The sequence below is a fragment of the Calidris pugnax genome, unplaced genomic scaffold (genome assembly GCF_001431845.1).
Source record: "Calidris pugnax isolate Ruff unplaced genomic scaffold, ASM143184v1 scaffold61, whole genome shotgun sequence".
Classification (NCBI taxonomy): Eukaryota; Metazoa; Chordata; class Aves; order Charadriiformes; family Scolopacidae; genus Calidris; species Calidris pugnax.
The window spans coordinates 879,528-895,738 of record NW_015090945.1 but is presented as its reverse complement, the minus strand read 5'-3'; the positions used below and the strand labels follow the sequence as shown (position 1 = coordinate 895,738).

At 41.9% G+C, this 16,211-nt stretch overlaps 1 protein-coding gene across 3 annotated transcripts in view; it reads left to right on the top strand.

The window, feature by feature from the left end:
* STAU2 (staufen double-stranded RNA binding protein 2) overlaps positions 1 to 15,457 on the top strand; it is a 200,607-nt gene extending 185,150 nt beyond the window's left edge. For all 3 annotated transcript variants that reach the window (XM_014951916.1, XM_014951915.1, XM_014951914.1), the window contains 2 exons: positions 13,375 to 13,463; positions 14,319 to 15,457. In XM_014951916.1, coding sequence (XP_014807402.1) covers positions 13,375 to 13,463; positions 14,319 to 14,412 — 183 coding nt within the window. In that variant the 3' untranslated portion in view covers positions 14,413 to 15,457. The remainder of the gene's footprint in view (positions 1 to 13,374; positions 13,464 to 14,318) is intronic.
* Positions 15,458 to 16,211: the final 754 nt, after the last annotated feature.

The following is a 16,211-nucleotide window of genomic DNA, read 5'->3' as shown; positions in this document are numbered from 1 at the left end:
TATGAACCTTTTCAGTTGCTGCCTTCTGTCCAGAACGTGTGGCCCTCTCCGTGCACTAGGTCTCCCCAGAAAGTGGTTTTATTTTGCAGTTCACCTCTAATTCCAGACGGTGAGAGCTGGGATTGCTGGGCGCTACGGGCGAGTCAGGAATGTATAGGAGCTTAACAGCAGGGGCAACAGACCCAGGTTAAAAATTCAGTGACCAGGAACAAATGTGCCCTTTATTTCATCTCCCAGCTAAAATCCTAGATACAGTTTATTGGCTTTAAACTTTTCTCATTTTGTGGAAAAATTTAAGCGCAGTGTTTCTTCTTAATCACAGCAGCTTTAAGTGGGACATGCATGGCTCTATAAATTAAGCTAGCACAGAAGTCTTTTTTGTTTAAAAGACCTGGAAATTGTTTGACAGTTAACTATTAAATGGTATCTAAAATACCGGGTATTTCCTCTGAAGAAGTGTATACCTCTGCTGAAAATGACAAAACCAAGTTTACACCACAAGTGATGGAAACATGTTCAAAGTCAGGAGCTAAGGATATGTCTGAAAAATACCGAGCTAAAGAGGTGCTTCAGGGTCCCACCACATAGCAGAGTCGCTGTCTTTTGAATGAAACAGATCTTTTTTTTTTTATCCTACAAAAGACATCAAGAGTTCAGGTGTTTTCATTCAATTTGAAATGACCTCCTGAAATTTTTTACACGCTGAAGAACGAGCAACTATGAACGGGCCCCTGAAACCACAGTGTGTGGTGCTTGTCTGGGACATTTTGACCAGAGAGTCTGTCCTGGACCTCAAAAATCTTTTCTCAAAATGGGCATATTCTCATAAAAAAGGTTTGTTTGTTGATTTAGTGTGTTTCTGAGGAAGAAATTTTCCCAGCTGTCTTCCCGACTCCTAGTTCAGTGTCCTATCCAGCTGGTCGTGTGTCCCCCCATGTATGAGTCCCCTCTTTGTGGGTTTAGCAAGATCTGCAGCATCTTCCTAATACTTCTGATGTACTTTTCTTCTCAAATTTTGGGTCTTGACATAAAAAGGCTGGAATGAAGGATATGGTGTTGTGCATACCCAAGTGAAGGCAGGGAGCCAACAAAATGCTGTTGTAATTACAAAGTGAACATTCTTGTATCATAAAACTGCAAAGAAAAAGCTATAAATCAGAGCTGGCCTGGTGGTCCCTGGCAGCAAAGTGCAGGAGATTTGAGCTCATTCCCTGAGCTCGCCAAGAGTGGGATCCTCGCGGAGACAGCGGCTCATTCCAAGGGAAGGGCATTCCTCGTGTCTCCTGAGTGATGGCCATGAAGCACTGATTTCGGTGGGAGGCAGATCCAGCCTTCAGCCCTGCAGGAGTGATAGTCTGAAAAGTGCTGGCCATTGTGGAAAATAAAGCAAGTGGAGAACCGGAGGAATTTTATCTTCTCCTTGTGTGTGTGTGTTTAGGAGCCCACTGCTTTCAGTGTTAGGCCTGTGCTATTGTCCAAATCCCACATTTGGTCACTTCTTGTTGTACTTGAGCATGCAAGATTGTCCCTTAATTCAGGTGTCTGCTTTCACGTTTCCATACACTCATTCATGACACCAAACTGCCCTAAAAACCTTTCTATGGGCATTAGAAAAATGAAATGTAGTGACATTGTCCAATGTAAAAAATGAAATGTAGTGACACTGTCCAAAATGTCTCTACTGAAGTTCCTGCCACTAATGAACATGGATTCAAACTTCATCTTCGTTTAGAAATCTTTTTTTTTTTTCTCCTATCCTGGGACATTTTTCCTTTTTTCTTTCTGGCGTTTCATGAGGATGTAGTTCTTTAAAAAAATCATTGATGTCTCTGGGTAATTTACCCATTTCAAAAAGAAGTAAGTTTATAGTGGGAGGGTAGGAAAGTATTAAAGCTGTGAGTGCTGGGCAGTTTTCTAGAAACTTTAAGACAAGGCAGGGGGGGATGTTTCCTGTCTCTCTGAGGGATGTGGCTTGAGCTGAGCCCACATTTACAAACAGTTTGGGAGGGGAAAAATAAGATGATCTGCTGTTGTTAAAATAAAAATAAAAAAAAAATAAAAATCCTGAGAGTGTAGAAGTGATTACAGCAAAACAACCCCCAAATTGACAGCTGCACAAACAGCACTTGCCCAGCAGTGGAAGTCAGCTACTAGGAATGCCCAGTTTCCCATCAGATTGGTACGAATTTATAATTAATAGCACATTTGGGGACTCTTCTGTAATGAAACCACAATTTAATCTGCTAACCTGATTACGGAGGAGGTAAAGGAGGGAGGGTAGAAATTCAGAGTCTTGCTCTGCTGAGTCTATTATCTCCCTGTTGATAGCAGTACGAGACCAAGACAGACAGCCTTTTCCAGAGCCAGCCCCTGCCCTGGTTTAAGGGCTGCAATCCTGAAAGGTGAAGGGCTCTTTCCCAAACAGATGTGACCCCCTTCAACTCTGATAAACTTCCCGAAAAGATGAGGGAAATCTGTACCGCACAGGATGTGCTCAGCACATTGAGGGATTGGGTTAGTAATGTCCCTGATAATTGTGGATACCTCATTGTAGGAGTCAGTTTTTATTTAAATTTTTTTAATAGGAGTATACACATCTGTCTTTATACCCAGCAGCTTTTCTGGCCCACAAGAAGTCCTCTGTGAGTTTCCCCAACTGAGCTCAGTGGGATCTCTGTCAGCTGCAAGATTTATGTCATCTTTTTCAGTCCTGAGAACTGTTCCTTAAGCTTTTCACATCTGGATTTAATTGGAAAGACATTAAAAGACATTAAGTGTGCTGGAAAAGCATATTTTAGAGAAGATCTTTATGGACACTTCCATTAAAGGAGCTGATGGTTGTAGGTTAAAATGGGATGAGGACAAGCCATCAACAGTTAGCAAGGACAAAATTACATTACAAACTACTTCAGCTGAGAAGTTCGGCCTGTAGCTCTTGGGCCTGACTCTGATCTCACTTAAATCAACTTCAATTAGGGGAAAAATACCGGTTAATGCAGTGTTAAAATACTCTGAGATCAGAATCAAAAACTTTTGGAAACACTCAGATTTCTAATTACATGCCATATACGCTAAATATAATGCTTTTAGCTGTCAATCTAGATTTGGTACTTTGTTGGACGTACATGCGCGCGTGTAAAATGAGACTTGGAGAATGAAGAGGGGGATTGGTCGTTAGGGCTCTGAGGGTGGAAGTAACCTTCTCCGAATGCCGATATGTTGGCCACAGGAGTAGAGTTACACAGAAGGAGAGACACGATACAATTTGGTACCTGGGCTTCATTACAGATGTTGTAATGCAAGAATCTACGGCCCTAAACTCCCCCATTGTTCCATCCACAATGTGCTGCTGGAGGAAGCCAGTGGGCAGCCCCTGGCATTAAGGGTAATCTGTTGCTTTTGTCTTCAAACCAGAGTTTCTAGTCATGTTTAGACTGACACGCACTTAAAAGTCTAAGGTAATGGTCTTGGTATGAGAGAACAAACATTCTTTCATTTTCAAATTGCTAAAATGGAGGAATCTGATATTTAGGAAATTACTCCCATGTCTAAAGCAAAGTGTACGGTCTTTAGAAATAGAAACATGTCAAGCTTGAAAGGAAAAAAAAAAAGTATTTTGGTAAAACATTGGGGAAAAAAATACTCTTTAGAATATTTCAGCAAAACAAATTTTTTAGAGGCTGTCACCTGCCCTCTTCTCTTAAAAGGGAGTCTTTTTCTCTGCTATGTCATGGAAAGTGTTTAACATTAATGGGATAATTATAGCTTCCTGGGTGATGGTGACAGGAATGAGGCATTTGAATTCAATTTGCGGCTGCAGTGAAGACTGCTCTTTTCTTTTCTATCATTAAATACTTTTTTTTTTCCAGAATCTCCCTCTGTCTGTCTTGAACTATGATAAAATGCATGTAAACTAGTAAAAACTGATTCTTACTTTTATTGCCTGACCTTGGGCCAGCCCTTTATGTGCTCATGCACTCTCCCTTCACTTCAGTTTCCTTCTCTTTAAAAACAGGAATAATAAAACTACTGCTAGTCCTCAGTGCCATTTTTTTTTTTTCATGAAGGAAAGGATATTTGCAAGTAGAGGTGAAAAGTCTTTAAACACTAGTGAGTGTGTTTTAAAAGCAGAGTTTACTTTACATGGAAGAGTAACCATGTTGAAATAAACATTGAATAACACTTGGTAGTTTGAACATTGTTCAATTTTGGTGTGGATCTTTGAGAATTCATAAAAATATTTTAATACCTGGGTTTTTTTTGACTACTCTGCATGAGCAGTTGCCTAAGAAAACCACTTGTATAACAGAATAAATGCGTATATGTTGTTTAAATACAGTTCTGGCTACATCTACAGTACTTGTGGGTCAGGGCTTTGCCTCGGTTATGTTCTGCTCGCTGTGCAGTGAAGGCTGTGGTGGAGATGTTAAAACCAGGATGGAACTGTGGAGGTCAGACAGATGAAGAGGGTTGTCTATCACAACTTATTTTAGAAACCACCATGAGCTCTTAGGCAGCCGAGAACCTCAATCCATTTATTTAAAATAAACAGGTCAAAATCCCCTGCAACAGAGATAGGGTTGATGACAGTGGACTTGCAAATCTATGGCAGTGATGTGGAGAAATGCCTATAAATAAATAATTAAATAAACTGTATTGTTCTGAGAACACAGCTGACAAGGATATTTTCCAGCCATCAGTGATGAAAGAGACAGTGATTCATGGCCTTTCTTCCCTGCTGGTGTAGGATTTTGCCTGAGGATATACATTCTGCTGGTTTCAGTTTTAGGTTTAAAGCCGTGTTTCTTAAAATTGCCTAGAATTTTTGTCTGCAGCTTCTCAACCATGCTCGAGTGTTGTCTCAATTGCATGATCTACCCACCCATACAGTCATTGCCATCAAAATGCTCTCCTTTGAAAGTCTCTAATTATTGAAAGCACCTACATTACTTAGATGTCTACTTCCTTCTGAAAGTTACTGTTAAGTACCTTTTTTCTGAGCGTACAAAATTAGAAGACAGATTAATCTGAAGATTAATTGCTGTCTGGTGAAATTCTGTTGTATATATTTAGTGTAAACTCTTGGAAATTGAATTCTAAATTATCTTTCTCCATGTTGATAAGTAAGCTGTGATGATACATGATTCTCTTTCTGTCTCTGCTTTTTCAATTGTAACAATTTGAGGGAAAAAAAAGAAGTTTTGAATTTAGAAATAAATTTACTTTAAAAGAACTCCCAAATTTTTAGACCAGAACCACTAATAACTGAAGAGTATACACTGAAAAGGTACTGAAATTATCTGACAAAAGAAGCTTGATTACGTCTTATTTTAACTGCTGATGCTGGGGCTGAACTTTCATATTTCACTTCACCATTAGAGGACACAGACACATCTTGGTAGATACTGGCATTGAACCTGAAGGCTCTTTCAAGATGTTCATGGAGAAGTGCTAATTTAGTGATTTCCAGCATAGATTGCCACAGAGGCAAAAGTTAGCATTTGGTAGCTCTTGAAAATGTTGTTCCTCACAGTTGAGAACATGTGAAGAGGGAGGAGTCTAAGAAAATGCAGGTCTAAGAACATTTATTCTCTGAGTCCAGTACAGATCTTTCATCAATCCTTTCCTCTCGTATTCCCACCCACAAGTAAGAACGCATCCTAAACTTGGCAACCAGGCTAGCATCTCCACACTGAATTAATCTCTAACATTAGCATTAAGTTCATTAATGGAGGTGTTCAAGGCCAGGCTGGATGGGGCTTTGAGCAACCTCATCTGGTGGGAGGTGTCCCTGCCCATGGCAGGGAGGTTGGAACTCGATGATCTTTAAGGCCCCTTCCAACCCAAACCATTCTATGATTAAGTTTGACATCCAGTATTATTTATCAAATACTCTTCATATGAAAGCATACCTTTTAGTTATTTTACAAATCAGCTGCTTTTCAGTATGATTTTCTCTCTTTGTGGATAGAAACTCTTGAATGACCATTAAAGCAAGAGAACTGCCTTGACCCAGATGATCACACAGCTTTTTCTTGGGCTTTCAGATAATGCTTTACCATTCTTTACGTCTGGAATTATTGCATTGTCCCAAGAATGGCGGTGAGATTTCTACTGTGGTGATTCACATGCTAAAATAACCCATGCTTAATTGGCTTTCTCTGCTGTTGACTTAAGGAGTCTTCTTAAGCAGATTGTTGAAGATGAAAACCAACAGAAATAAAATTTCATGTTGAGTAGTGTCTTTCACTCCATTCACTTCTTGGAATATTGAGAGGCATGGAGACATGAGTACCCGTGTCCCATGAAACTAGGTGGAAGAAGGTTACATGCACGCTTGTTGTTGATAGAAGCTCTGCTTAATACGTTGGAAAAATTGTTCAAGAACAGTTAATCCTTACTTTAGAATTACCCTGAGAAAGCTGGCAAGGTCAGGCTGTACGTGGATTGTGTGTCATTTAAATGCTGGCTGCTATGAGTTGCCTGGAGGTAGCATTAGCTGCTACGTGGGACTTGCTCTAAGCTACATCCGTGAATCATCGTTCTTTGTTTGAAGATACTGGACTCCTACCCTCCAAGCTCCTTCTCTTGACAGGTGCAGTCAGTAGCCTTAATTGTGGTGCCTATCAGGTGACTATTCCTTTGTGCAGGGATTAATCAGTTGGGAAAATGCTATTTCCATGTAAACTACATGAGTTAATCAGATTATAACCCTGTGCTTTTCGTGCATATCATAAACTGCGCGGGGAAAGGGCTTAAAGTCATTTAATTAAGGCTTACATTGTGCAGTGTGAAAAGCCTTTCTGAATTTAATTTCTAAACAGATGTTAACATTGGTTCACGTGAAATCTAATCAGCTGGGGAGAACGGCACTTTGTGTGGAAAGTGGCAAAAACTCCCAGCACAAGTTATTGCTTGTGATGTAGTAAATTCATTTACAGCAGAAGCTGCAGGGGAAAGGGGTTTGTTTGTAACACCCATCATCTAGTTTTGGTTTAGCTTTCATGTAGCCAACCTGGTAAATCCCAGAGAATTAAATGGATATGTTAAGGAGTCAAATTTTAGCTACTCTCTGTGTGTGTGTATGTAGGTCTACACAAGCCAATACACCTTCCCTTTGTGCGTTTCTGTATGCAGGCAATTTTGGGTGTGGACACGTTAAAGCCAGGTGGTAGCTTGGTCAAAAATTTCTTCATCAAGGAGAAGGAAAAAGCAATCACCCAGAGCAATAATTTTGAATACATACAAATTTAAATAGTTGCTCAGCTTTGGGACACTAAGTCCTCAGACTCACCTCTACAGCTGTGATATTGTTGGGGTTTTTTCAATAGCCTTTAAATGTGAAATTTAAATCCACATATTAAAAAGTCATGAAGTGCCTCTCATTACTGAGGCAGACAGCTTTGCTGCAGTGTTATTGCACGGATGATATTGCCTTTTGAGGCTTCAGTTGTCAGGGAGAGGGACAGATCCTCCCTGATTTGGGGGGGCATTTTTTCTCTTGGCTTAGAAAACAAGCGAACATTGATTTTGTTTGTAAATGCACTCGCTACCGGTTTTGTTCCTGCCTTAACTCTGCTGTTTTCTGGGCTTCTGCCTTGCCAGTGAAGTCGAGGACCAGAGTTAGATCTGTCTAACGTTTTCACCTGGCACATGAGCATTTTCTCAAGTCTAAACTTGGACAGAGCCCGAGCCTTGTTCATGTACAGGGCAAGTGACTCCGGGTGGCACGACCACAATGGGTCATTTGACTCCTCAAACTCAACCTTGAACTAAGACCCAGCTACTAAAGACAGTAAAATCTTGCCCTTCATGACCTACTCTGGACCCTGACTTAATTTACTTTTGCAGAGTAGCTGCCCATAATTTTATGTCTTCAGAAAACACTGGTTAAGGCCAAGCTGAATGTGTTTTTTAATGTACTGAGAAAGCTGATGTTAGGAGACACACCACCAGTAAACTAGCGGTATCAAGCGGTGTGTTTATTAGGACTGTCTTAGACCTCCTCGGTAAAGTCAACTGGAAGGGCCACAGAGAACAACAAACTTTTACGGTTTTCAGCTTCGTGGAATCATCTGAAATGTAATATAGATTTAAGAGGAAAAACCCGAGCCACAAGCTGTGCTAAAACAAACATGTGAAAAATTTATCGTGAGGATGTGGTCTGAAATGCACATGGGCTGGTGTGGTGCCTGTCTGCTGTTCTTGCTAAAAGGATGATCTAATGTTAGGAGATTGTCATTATAAGACGCTTTAATCCCCAGAGTGAGGAACAGGAAGAATATTCGCGGGTTTCAATGCTATTTGCTAATTGCCAATTGACTTGAGGAAAGCTTAAAAAAAAATGACTGGAAACATCCATCCCCATCCTGATGCACACACATACTAGGAGTGGAAATGGCAGCCAAGACAAACAGCGAGCCGCGCGGCGCATCCTGTTGGCATCGTATTTTTGGCACTGCTGTAGCTACACAGAAAACAAGTGATACCAGAAATGTGTAAGGACATCTGTTCCGTAACCTATGGGGCTTCACTCACAAAACAGTTGTAAAATCTTCTGAGGGAGAGAAGAATTTCTCTCTATCTGTGCAGATGCTCTATTGTAAGAAAAATATCAATGGAAGGAAGTGTTGAGCCTTTAAAAAGAGGAAATTGTTCACCAGATTCACTGTCAAATGTTCCATTCTTTTCTTTCCTTTTCATTTAGCCTAAGTTATCCGCCATTCACGGGATATATTTAAGCCAAGTGGTGTAAATCTGTTGGGACTAATAGAATTGAATCATGGATTAAATTAGCCTGGTGTCTGCCTGTAACTCTTCTTCACTGCGGATTACTTGGGCTCTGTGTCACTCTCCTGACTGTTCAGGTCACAGCCTCCTGGCTACCAGCTTCCTTCCTGAATCCAGCATCTCCATGCCTGACTAGGGGTACGATGGGGAGAGGAGAAGCATTAAGGACATCTATTAAGGTTTACAAAGCTTCTCCCAGCTTTGCTGATCCTTGAAAACGTAAGCAGCCTGTGGGAGAAAGAAAAGGGGGAGTTTTTAAGACACTCTCTGCAGTCACATCCCACAAATGGACATTTTGAAAAGGAAAGAAACTTTCCCAAAATTCAAGTGTTGTTGCAAAAGTTGGGATATAAGTAGGTGGGCTTCCCCCACGGGTATCTTACAGAGAGAGAGACACGGTTCTGTAGAAAAGCAATCAGGTCTTAAATAAACCTAGAACACGTTAGAGAACTGAAACATAAAGAGGGACTGGGAGGTGTAGGAGGTTGGAAGGACTCGGGGAAGGGAAGTTTAGCTCTGGGAGCAGTTGGGGGTCCTGGGTAGGAGAGCATTTAGGAGCAGGAAAAGTAGGGAATAGGGGGAGATTTGTGAAGAAGTAGAGGTAATCGTCACCTCTGCTGTAAAAGAAGCCAGAGGTCTGGGATGGATAGTAGGGAGGAGAAGAACAGGGGCTCTGGGGTGGCTTGGGAAAGATGTGGGATTAAGGCAGGAAAGGTGTGGGATTAAGGCAGAAGATGTGGGGAGTGGGGACTGGGTGGGGAGAAGCATGAGCTTTTGAAGAGATCATCGGCTTCCAGAGCAGCAAAGGTGAGAAGCCCAGGAATGAGGGACGGGGTAAAGCACTGGCTCTTCGACAGCGCTTACACGAACACCCTGACACCTCTGCTTGGGAGATCAAGAACACAGGTACAGGACTGCTTTCCTGCCACATCCCCCCTCTGGTATTTGTTTTCAGAAATAGGACAGAACTGAGATCTTATGTTTTATATCACATTCCTGTCTGGGGAAGGGTGAGATGGAGAAATGAGACTGCACCACATTACAAGCATTAGGATTTGGCTGTTGTGTTGGTATTAATCATGCTTATCATTAAACACTTTGAATCATACCTTCATTTTATATTTCCTCTAATTGTTCCATATTTACTTCCTTGACACCCATATAGTAATGTTCCACGTTTGCGGCCAAATAATTCATTATTTTATAGCGTAGCACTTCTTCCCTTGCTGTTAGAAGAGAAGAGATGCCCTTGTGATCTGTTTCTATTGAGACAGTGGTTAATATTCCCCCAGGAAGTTCCAAAGCAGTTTCTTGGGAAAGCAACCCTGAAAGCTGCTCTGTAATTTCTGTGGTATGCCTTGCAAGAGCCAGTTCTGTGAGTAAAACAGTAGTAAGTAACAGATGTACTCATATTCAGAGCAATTCTTGAAAGGAATTAGGACGTTTGGGTTGGTCTGATTAATCTCTTGATGATTCGGAGATTGCAGTGACCACTGATCAAGATCAGGCTGTTCTGCATATCGTAAGAGCAACTTGTGATCTAATCTTGAATGAAACATTGCTTGGCTCCACTCCTTACCAGCTACGATCCGAGCCTTCTCATCCACGCCACAGTGCAAACAAATAACCTGCACAAACAGTTCTTCCACAACAAGTTTGCAATTCACACATCAGACCCGGAAGCTGAGAATGGGTATCGAAGAGTAAACAATGTGGGTTCACAAACAGATGACGTAGCAGTTAAACGGTGTAGGAGGAGCAGAGGTCTCAGCTTCCTCCTGTCCTAGCGCTGCTACCTGGTAATGGTTTTTAGATGATAGATGCATAGGAAGAAGGGAGATCCTGATTGTTTTGCTCTTGTGCATCAGGAAAAATGGATGTGAGAAGACAGGAGGTTCTTGTGTGCCAAACCCTACCCACTGAATTGTTTGGGTCTTGTAGTTGCTAACCCATTCTGAACTAAAGTGCAGTAGAGAGGCAGCCCTGTGCGAGGCAGCATGGGAGCCCAAATCACTCCCTGTCCTCACATGATGAGTAGAATTATAGAATGGTTATTGTTCAGATATATTGTAAAGATCATCCAGTTCCCACCCCCTGCCCTGGGCAGGGACACCTCCCACCAGACCAGGTTGCTCCAAGCCCCATCCAGCCTGGCCTTGAACCCCTCCAGGGATGGGGCAGCCACAGCTCCTCTGGGCTTGCGTTGTGATGGAAAGGACCCCGGGTAGAGGAGGAGGAGAGAGAAATTGGGATGAAGAAATGTGCTGGGTTACTGGAACAAACAGAGAAGTTGAGAAGAGAGTAGATGAAAATCCTTGTTGCCACCAGGAGAAATTATTTGGGTTGAACAAACAGGGATTCTGCCATGCAGCCGATGGAAAGATGAATAGAGCTTAAAGGAGTTGAAAATGCACATCTAATACCACAAGGGACACTATGGGGTGGCAGAGAAAGAGCTGTCTTACAAAAAATGCAAATATATCAAAATGTCAAGAAAACCAGACGAAATGAGGAAAGGGAGAATCCATTCAGTGGGGAACTCAATAAAAGTGAAAGATCCTGTAAAGGAAGAAGTTGTTAGTGAGGTGAAGCTGAGGCTCAGCCCGTTGCCATAGCATGGAAAAAAGGGTTAAAAAAAAAAAAAGATGTGGGCACAAGAGATTTAAAGAAAGGGGAAAATTGTGTCAACGGATGGGAAGAATGAGCATGCTGAGAGCAGGTTATCTGTCAGATACGGGGGGCCCAGAACACGTGGCAAAGGTAGCACCTGGGTAAGTAACAGTGATAATCTGAGATTTACCAAGACACTTTAGAAAATGTTTAGGTTTTTATTTGTTTGCTAGGGCAAAACCCATAAAAACTCACAGACTAGAGAGATTCCACCCCTTCATGCGTTATGGGTGGGAGTATCAAGTGCAGCCTTCTCAAGCTTCAGTGGCTGCTCATTACTTCAGACAAACCTGAGACACACGGTCTCTTACTTTAGGGCAGCCTGGCAATTTTTGTGCTGTTATTCATCTCACCAAAATACACATTGTCTAATAATATTTGAGTTGTATAAACATACCTTTCAAGGGAAGGAGCTGTTGAGAGAATCCAGGCAAAGAATTAGTAGGAAAGCAAATCTAGTACTTCATTCCAATGGCAGCTCCTGTTCCGGACAGAATCCCTGCTCTCCGAGAGAAACGGGAAGTGAAGAGAGACACATGGTTTCTTTCTGTCCCAACAGTCAACAAGAAAGCAACTTCCAATTTTCTAAACAGCAGTTGTTTCCTGAGGGTGAAGAGCAGTGCCATAGGGCCTGCAGTCAGTGCCACTGTTTGAGATGTTACTTTGGGTGACGGTGTCTGTGAAAAGTTACCTTTTTTTCCCCCCCTCTGTGATTAGTTCTGAATGCATCCTAGGTGGGTGTAATTAAAGAGAAAAATCCAGTTTTCCAGTTCTGCTTTACATTTCATCTTCTAGAGAGAACCCACCTCAACTGTTTTATTGTGCTGGCTGTGTTTTCAAGGTCAGCCACATGGTGTCTGAGATTTTCAAAATCAACCTTTGCTAAATGAATTACAAAAAATCCATTTGTCTTTTACCAAAGCAGTTAGTGGGGAGAGAAGAACAATTCTGAGTCCTGAAGCAGGACTCATGAAGATGAGAGACAAGCTGGTCAATAAAGAATGCACTTGTACAGAAAAATGTCAGCTGAAAATTGATCATTCTTCTGTTGCTGATGCTTCATAATCGTCCCATACTGGCTCACCCCATTTAGCACACTTCACCACCTGTGTCTAAGGCATCAGTCTGCATCAGTCTCTGAGATCATAGAATCATGGGATGGTTTGAGTTGGAAGGGACATTAAAGATCACCAAGTCCCAATCCCCTGCCCTGGGCAGGGACACCTCCCACCAGACCAGGTGGCTCCAAGCCCCATCCAGCCTGGCCTTGAACCCCTCCAGGGATGGGGCAGCCACAGCTTCTCTGGGCAACCTCTTCCAGTGTCTCACCACCCTCACAGCAAAGAATTTCTTCCTGAGATCTCATCTCAATCTCCCCTCTTTCAGTTTAATACCGTTCCTCCTCGTCCTATGGCTCCCCTCCCTGATCAAGATTCCCCCCCATCTCTCCTGGAACCCCGCTTGACATCCAACCCTGGAGTGTTGGTAGTGTCCTGCTGACCCTCTCCCCGTTGCTCACACATACTGCAATCATCTACGAGACAAGAGTTTGTCCATAGGAGTTCCAGAAAGCATGGGGTCTAAGAAAGCACATGGGGAAGCCTGAGGGACTTAAGAGGCCAGAGAGGCAAGAATCCTAAAAGTATGTGGTGTTCTTCATGTAGGAGGTGAATTTTGAAACAACACAAATGGAAGTCACTCACATACCCAGGAAGAAGATGTTCTCAAACTCATGCACGAGCACAGCTCTTTACCATGGAGCTCTTGTGTGCCCACTCTCTCAGCTCCATAGCCCAAATGGCTTCAATAGGCAGGAAATTATTTAAACCTAGAATATCAAAATACACTCCTCCCTTCATTTGGTGTTCATACAGTTGTGTCGGTGGGTTTTTTGACAACTCATTTTTTCTTTAGGCAGCGTTAAGTGCCTTGAAACAGTTTTCAGAACAAGGACTGGATCCAGTGGAAGGGGCTATGAAAGTTGAAAACGGATCACATGAAAAGTAAGTACCATTTAAATCCTCTCCATTTTAATGCCTGTGTGGCGTGGTAGATAAGAAATGTTAATTAAACGGCTTAGTTGCCCTTTTAAACCTGTGCAAAACTATTTCCTCTGGAATTTATGTACAGTTTGTGACAATTTGAGAGGATAAACACGATATCGGGTTTAGCATTGCTAATAATGTTTACTAATGAGCTATGAGACAGCCAGTCCTCCTATGGAAAGCCTAAAGAAGAGGATTTTCTTTCCATTGTATGGATTCTGTGTAAGTAGCATAACGTGATTTTTGTCAAATGTGTTGCTGCACATGATATTGCCTGTAAATAAGGGTAGCTCTCTGCCAATAAGTCCTTACGTCTGCAAGATGAATTTTACCCTAGAGAATTTAAAAGTTAACATTTCTTTCAGGTCTTAAAAAACTCTTCTATGGAATAGTAGCTTTAAGTAGTAGACAATAGAACCCGGTTTCACACTGGATTTTCAATTATTTAAGAAAGTGAGATTCTGTGTCCAGTATAGATTTTTTTTTTCCCCAGCTGCTGGTCTGTTTATGAAAGAAGGTAGTCTTGTGTTACTAAATAAATTAGGAAGTGATAGAATAAAAGAAAGACGACTAAAAGTGGCATTTAGATTTTTCAATAGATATGTCCTGGCTATTTATAAACTAATTTAATCAGAAACATTTTTCCATATGATCTCATCAGCATAGCATTTGAACATAAATATTGTTGTTTCACTTTAAAATGTTACCTTCCCCGGTGACCTTTGAATCTCATGTGCCATCTGCTAATAAACATGTCTCAAAAGATGTGCAACCCCGGACCTTACCGCTCTTGTTAATGTATTAATCTTTCAGACAAGTCAAGCATCTGGGAGAGAAAGCAGACAATAAACAGACTAACTCAGGCACCATCGCTCAGGACTGCAAGGATTCAAAGGCTGTCGTCTAGGAGCTTCCCGGCACCCACGGCTGCCACTGCATCCTTATAAACCTGTCAACACGCAATAGGGTGTATGTGTACGAGGAAATGAATGACTAATACCATTATTTGAGTCCTATGTGAAGACAACGCTGTTCTAACACAAGAGATAGTATACGTGGTACTGTTTACTCAAGCGTGGAAGGAAAATAAAATCCAACATTTCCCTTAGAACTCGAGATCAGAGCATAACTCGATTGCCCAGAGGCAGAAGAAGTCTGATCATGTTACTGGAGGTTAAAATAACAACTAATTAACAAAAAAGTGTTAGAGAGAAAAAAAATAAATAAAGGGAAACTTTAAAATTGATTAATATGGAGGCAAACAAGTCAGCATTGGTTCAGTTATACAATTTTTTCGTAGTGTAGTTTTAAGTTCAGCTTACTGTTTTTTAAATAATGCTTGAATATTTTAAAATTAACCAATGACAGTGCTGTGAGAATTGTAGTTGTTGTCTTCATATATAGTCATACAGCTTATCTTTTTATGCAGACATTATGCATTCTTCATTCTATATGGATATGTATGACTTTAAGATGCACTACTCGGAGTTGTATGCAAACAGAAGTTTAAATCATGACAAGTATTTGCTTAACATGAACAGATGTTAGTTATGATCAGTCTCGATATACTCCAGGAAAAGAAAAAAAAAAAAAAAAGCAGATATGGTATTTGATTTTCCTTGCCATAATCAATTAAAGAGGCGTCTTGCCTCCAAGCAACATTTTCCCCTTCGATTCTGCTCTCTGTTGTGTGAAGCACATCTACACCCCATTCTGTGTGTTGTATCAACCCACCGTTTGCATCAACTGAGTGTTTTTAATCTCTGCATTCGGACCAAGAGCGAAAGGAAGGACTGCAGTGTCACCCAGCCAAGGATGGAAGACTGTTGGTGGGAAGACCCTTCTCTTGTGACAGGAGCGGCAGCGGAGCTGAGACCCGTGGCTGCTCTGTACCAGTGTATTGCTTTTAAGTGTGTGGCCAAATGCAGTAAAACCACATCAGTTCATGTGTACAATGAGAGTGTCGTCTCTTTCTTCATCCTTCACCAGTAGACAACTGAGAGAATGACGTGGAAAAACCCCAATTAGAAACTAACAAATGACTAGCAAAGCTCAGGTAGGGTTCAACCTACCTTTCCCCATGCCACCACCTTCTACAAACTTACTGTGTCAGACCGGTCATCCTGGCATTTAAGTCATTTATTTATCCAAAATACAGACATTTTACTAGAGGCAGAACTCATGCAATAAACACATAAAGCTTCCACTGACTGCATAACAGTCACGGCAGTGTTGCACAAGATGTTAGAAGCGTGTAAACCAGGGATCACAACCCCGGTGACTCACGCAGGAGAGCAGACAAACAGCGGCGTAAGGAAACGGTGCAAGGGTAGGGTGGCATTGATTCACCTCCACGACAGGCTTTCAGGGTGGCCATGCGTGATGCCCTTACAGAATCAGTGGTCACCAAAGCTTTGGAGTCCTTTTTTTCTACTTCATAGAATGGTTTGGGTTGGAAGGGACCTTAAGCTCCAAGCCCCATCCAGCCTGGCCTTGAACCCCTCCAGGGATGGGGCAGCCACAGCTTCTCTGGGCAACCTCTTCCAGTGTCTCACCACTCTGATATTAAAGAATTGCTTGCTGAGATCTCCTCTCAATCTCCCCTCTTGCAGTTTAAAACCATTCCCCCTCGTCCTGTGGATATGAATCACTCTCTCCCCCAGCCGATGAGGAGCTTTTGTGCTAAAAGTTTGCAATTTTCTGGGG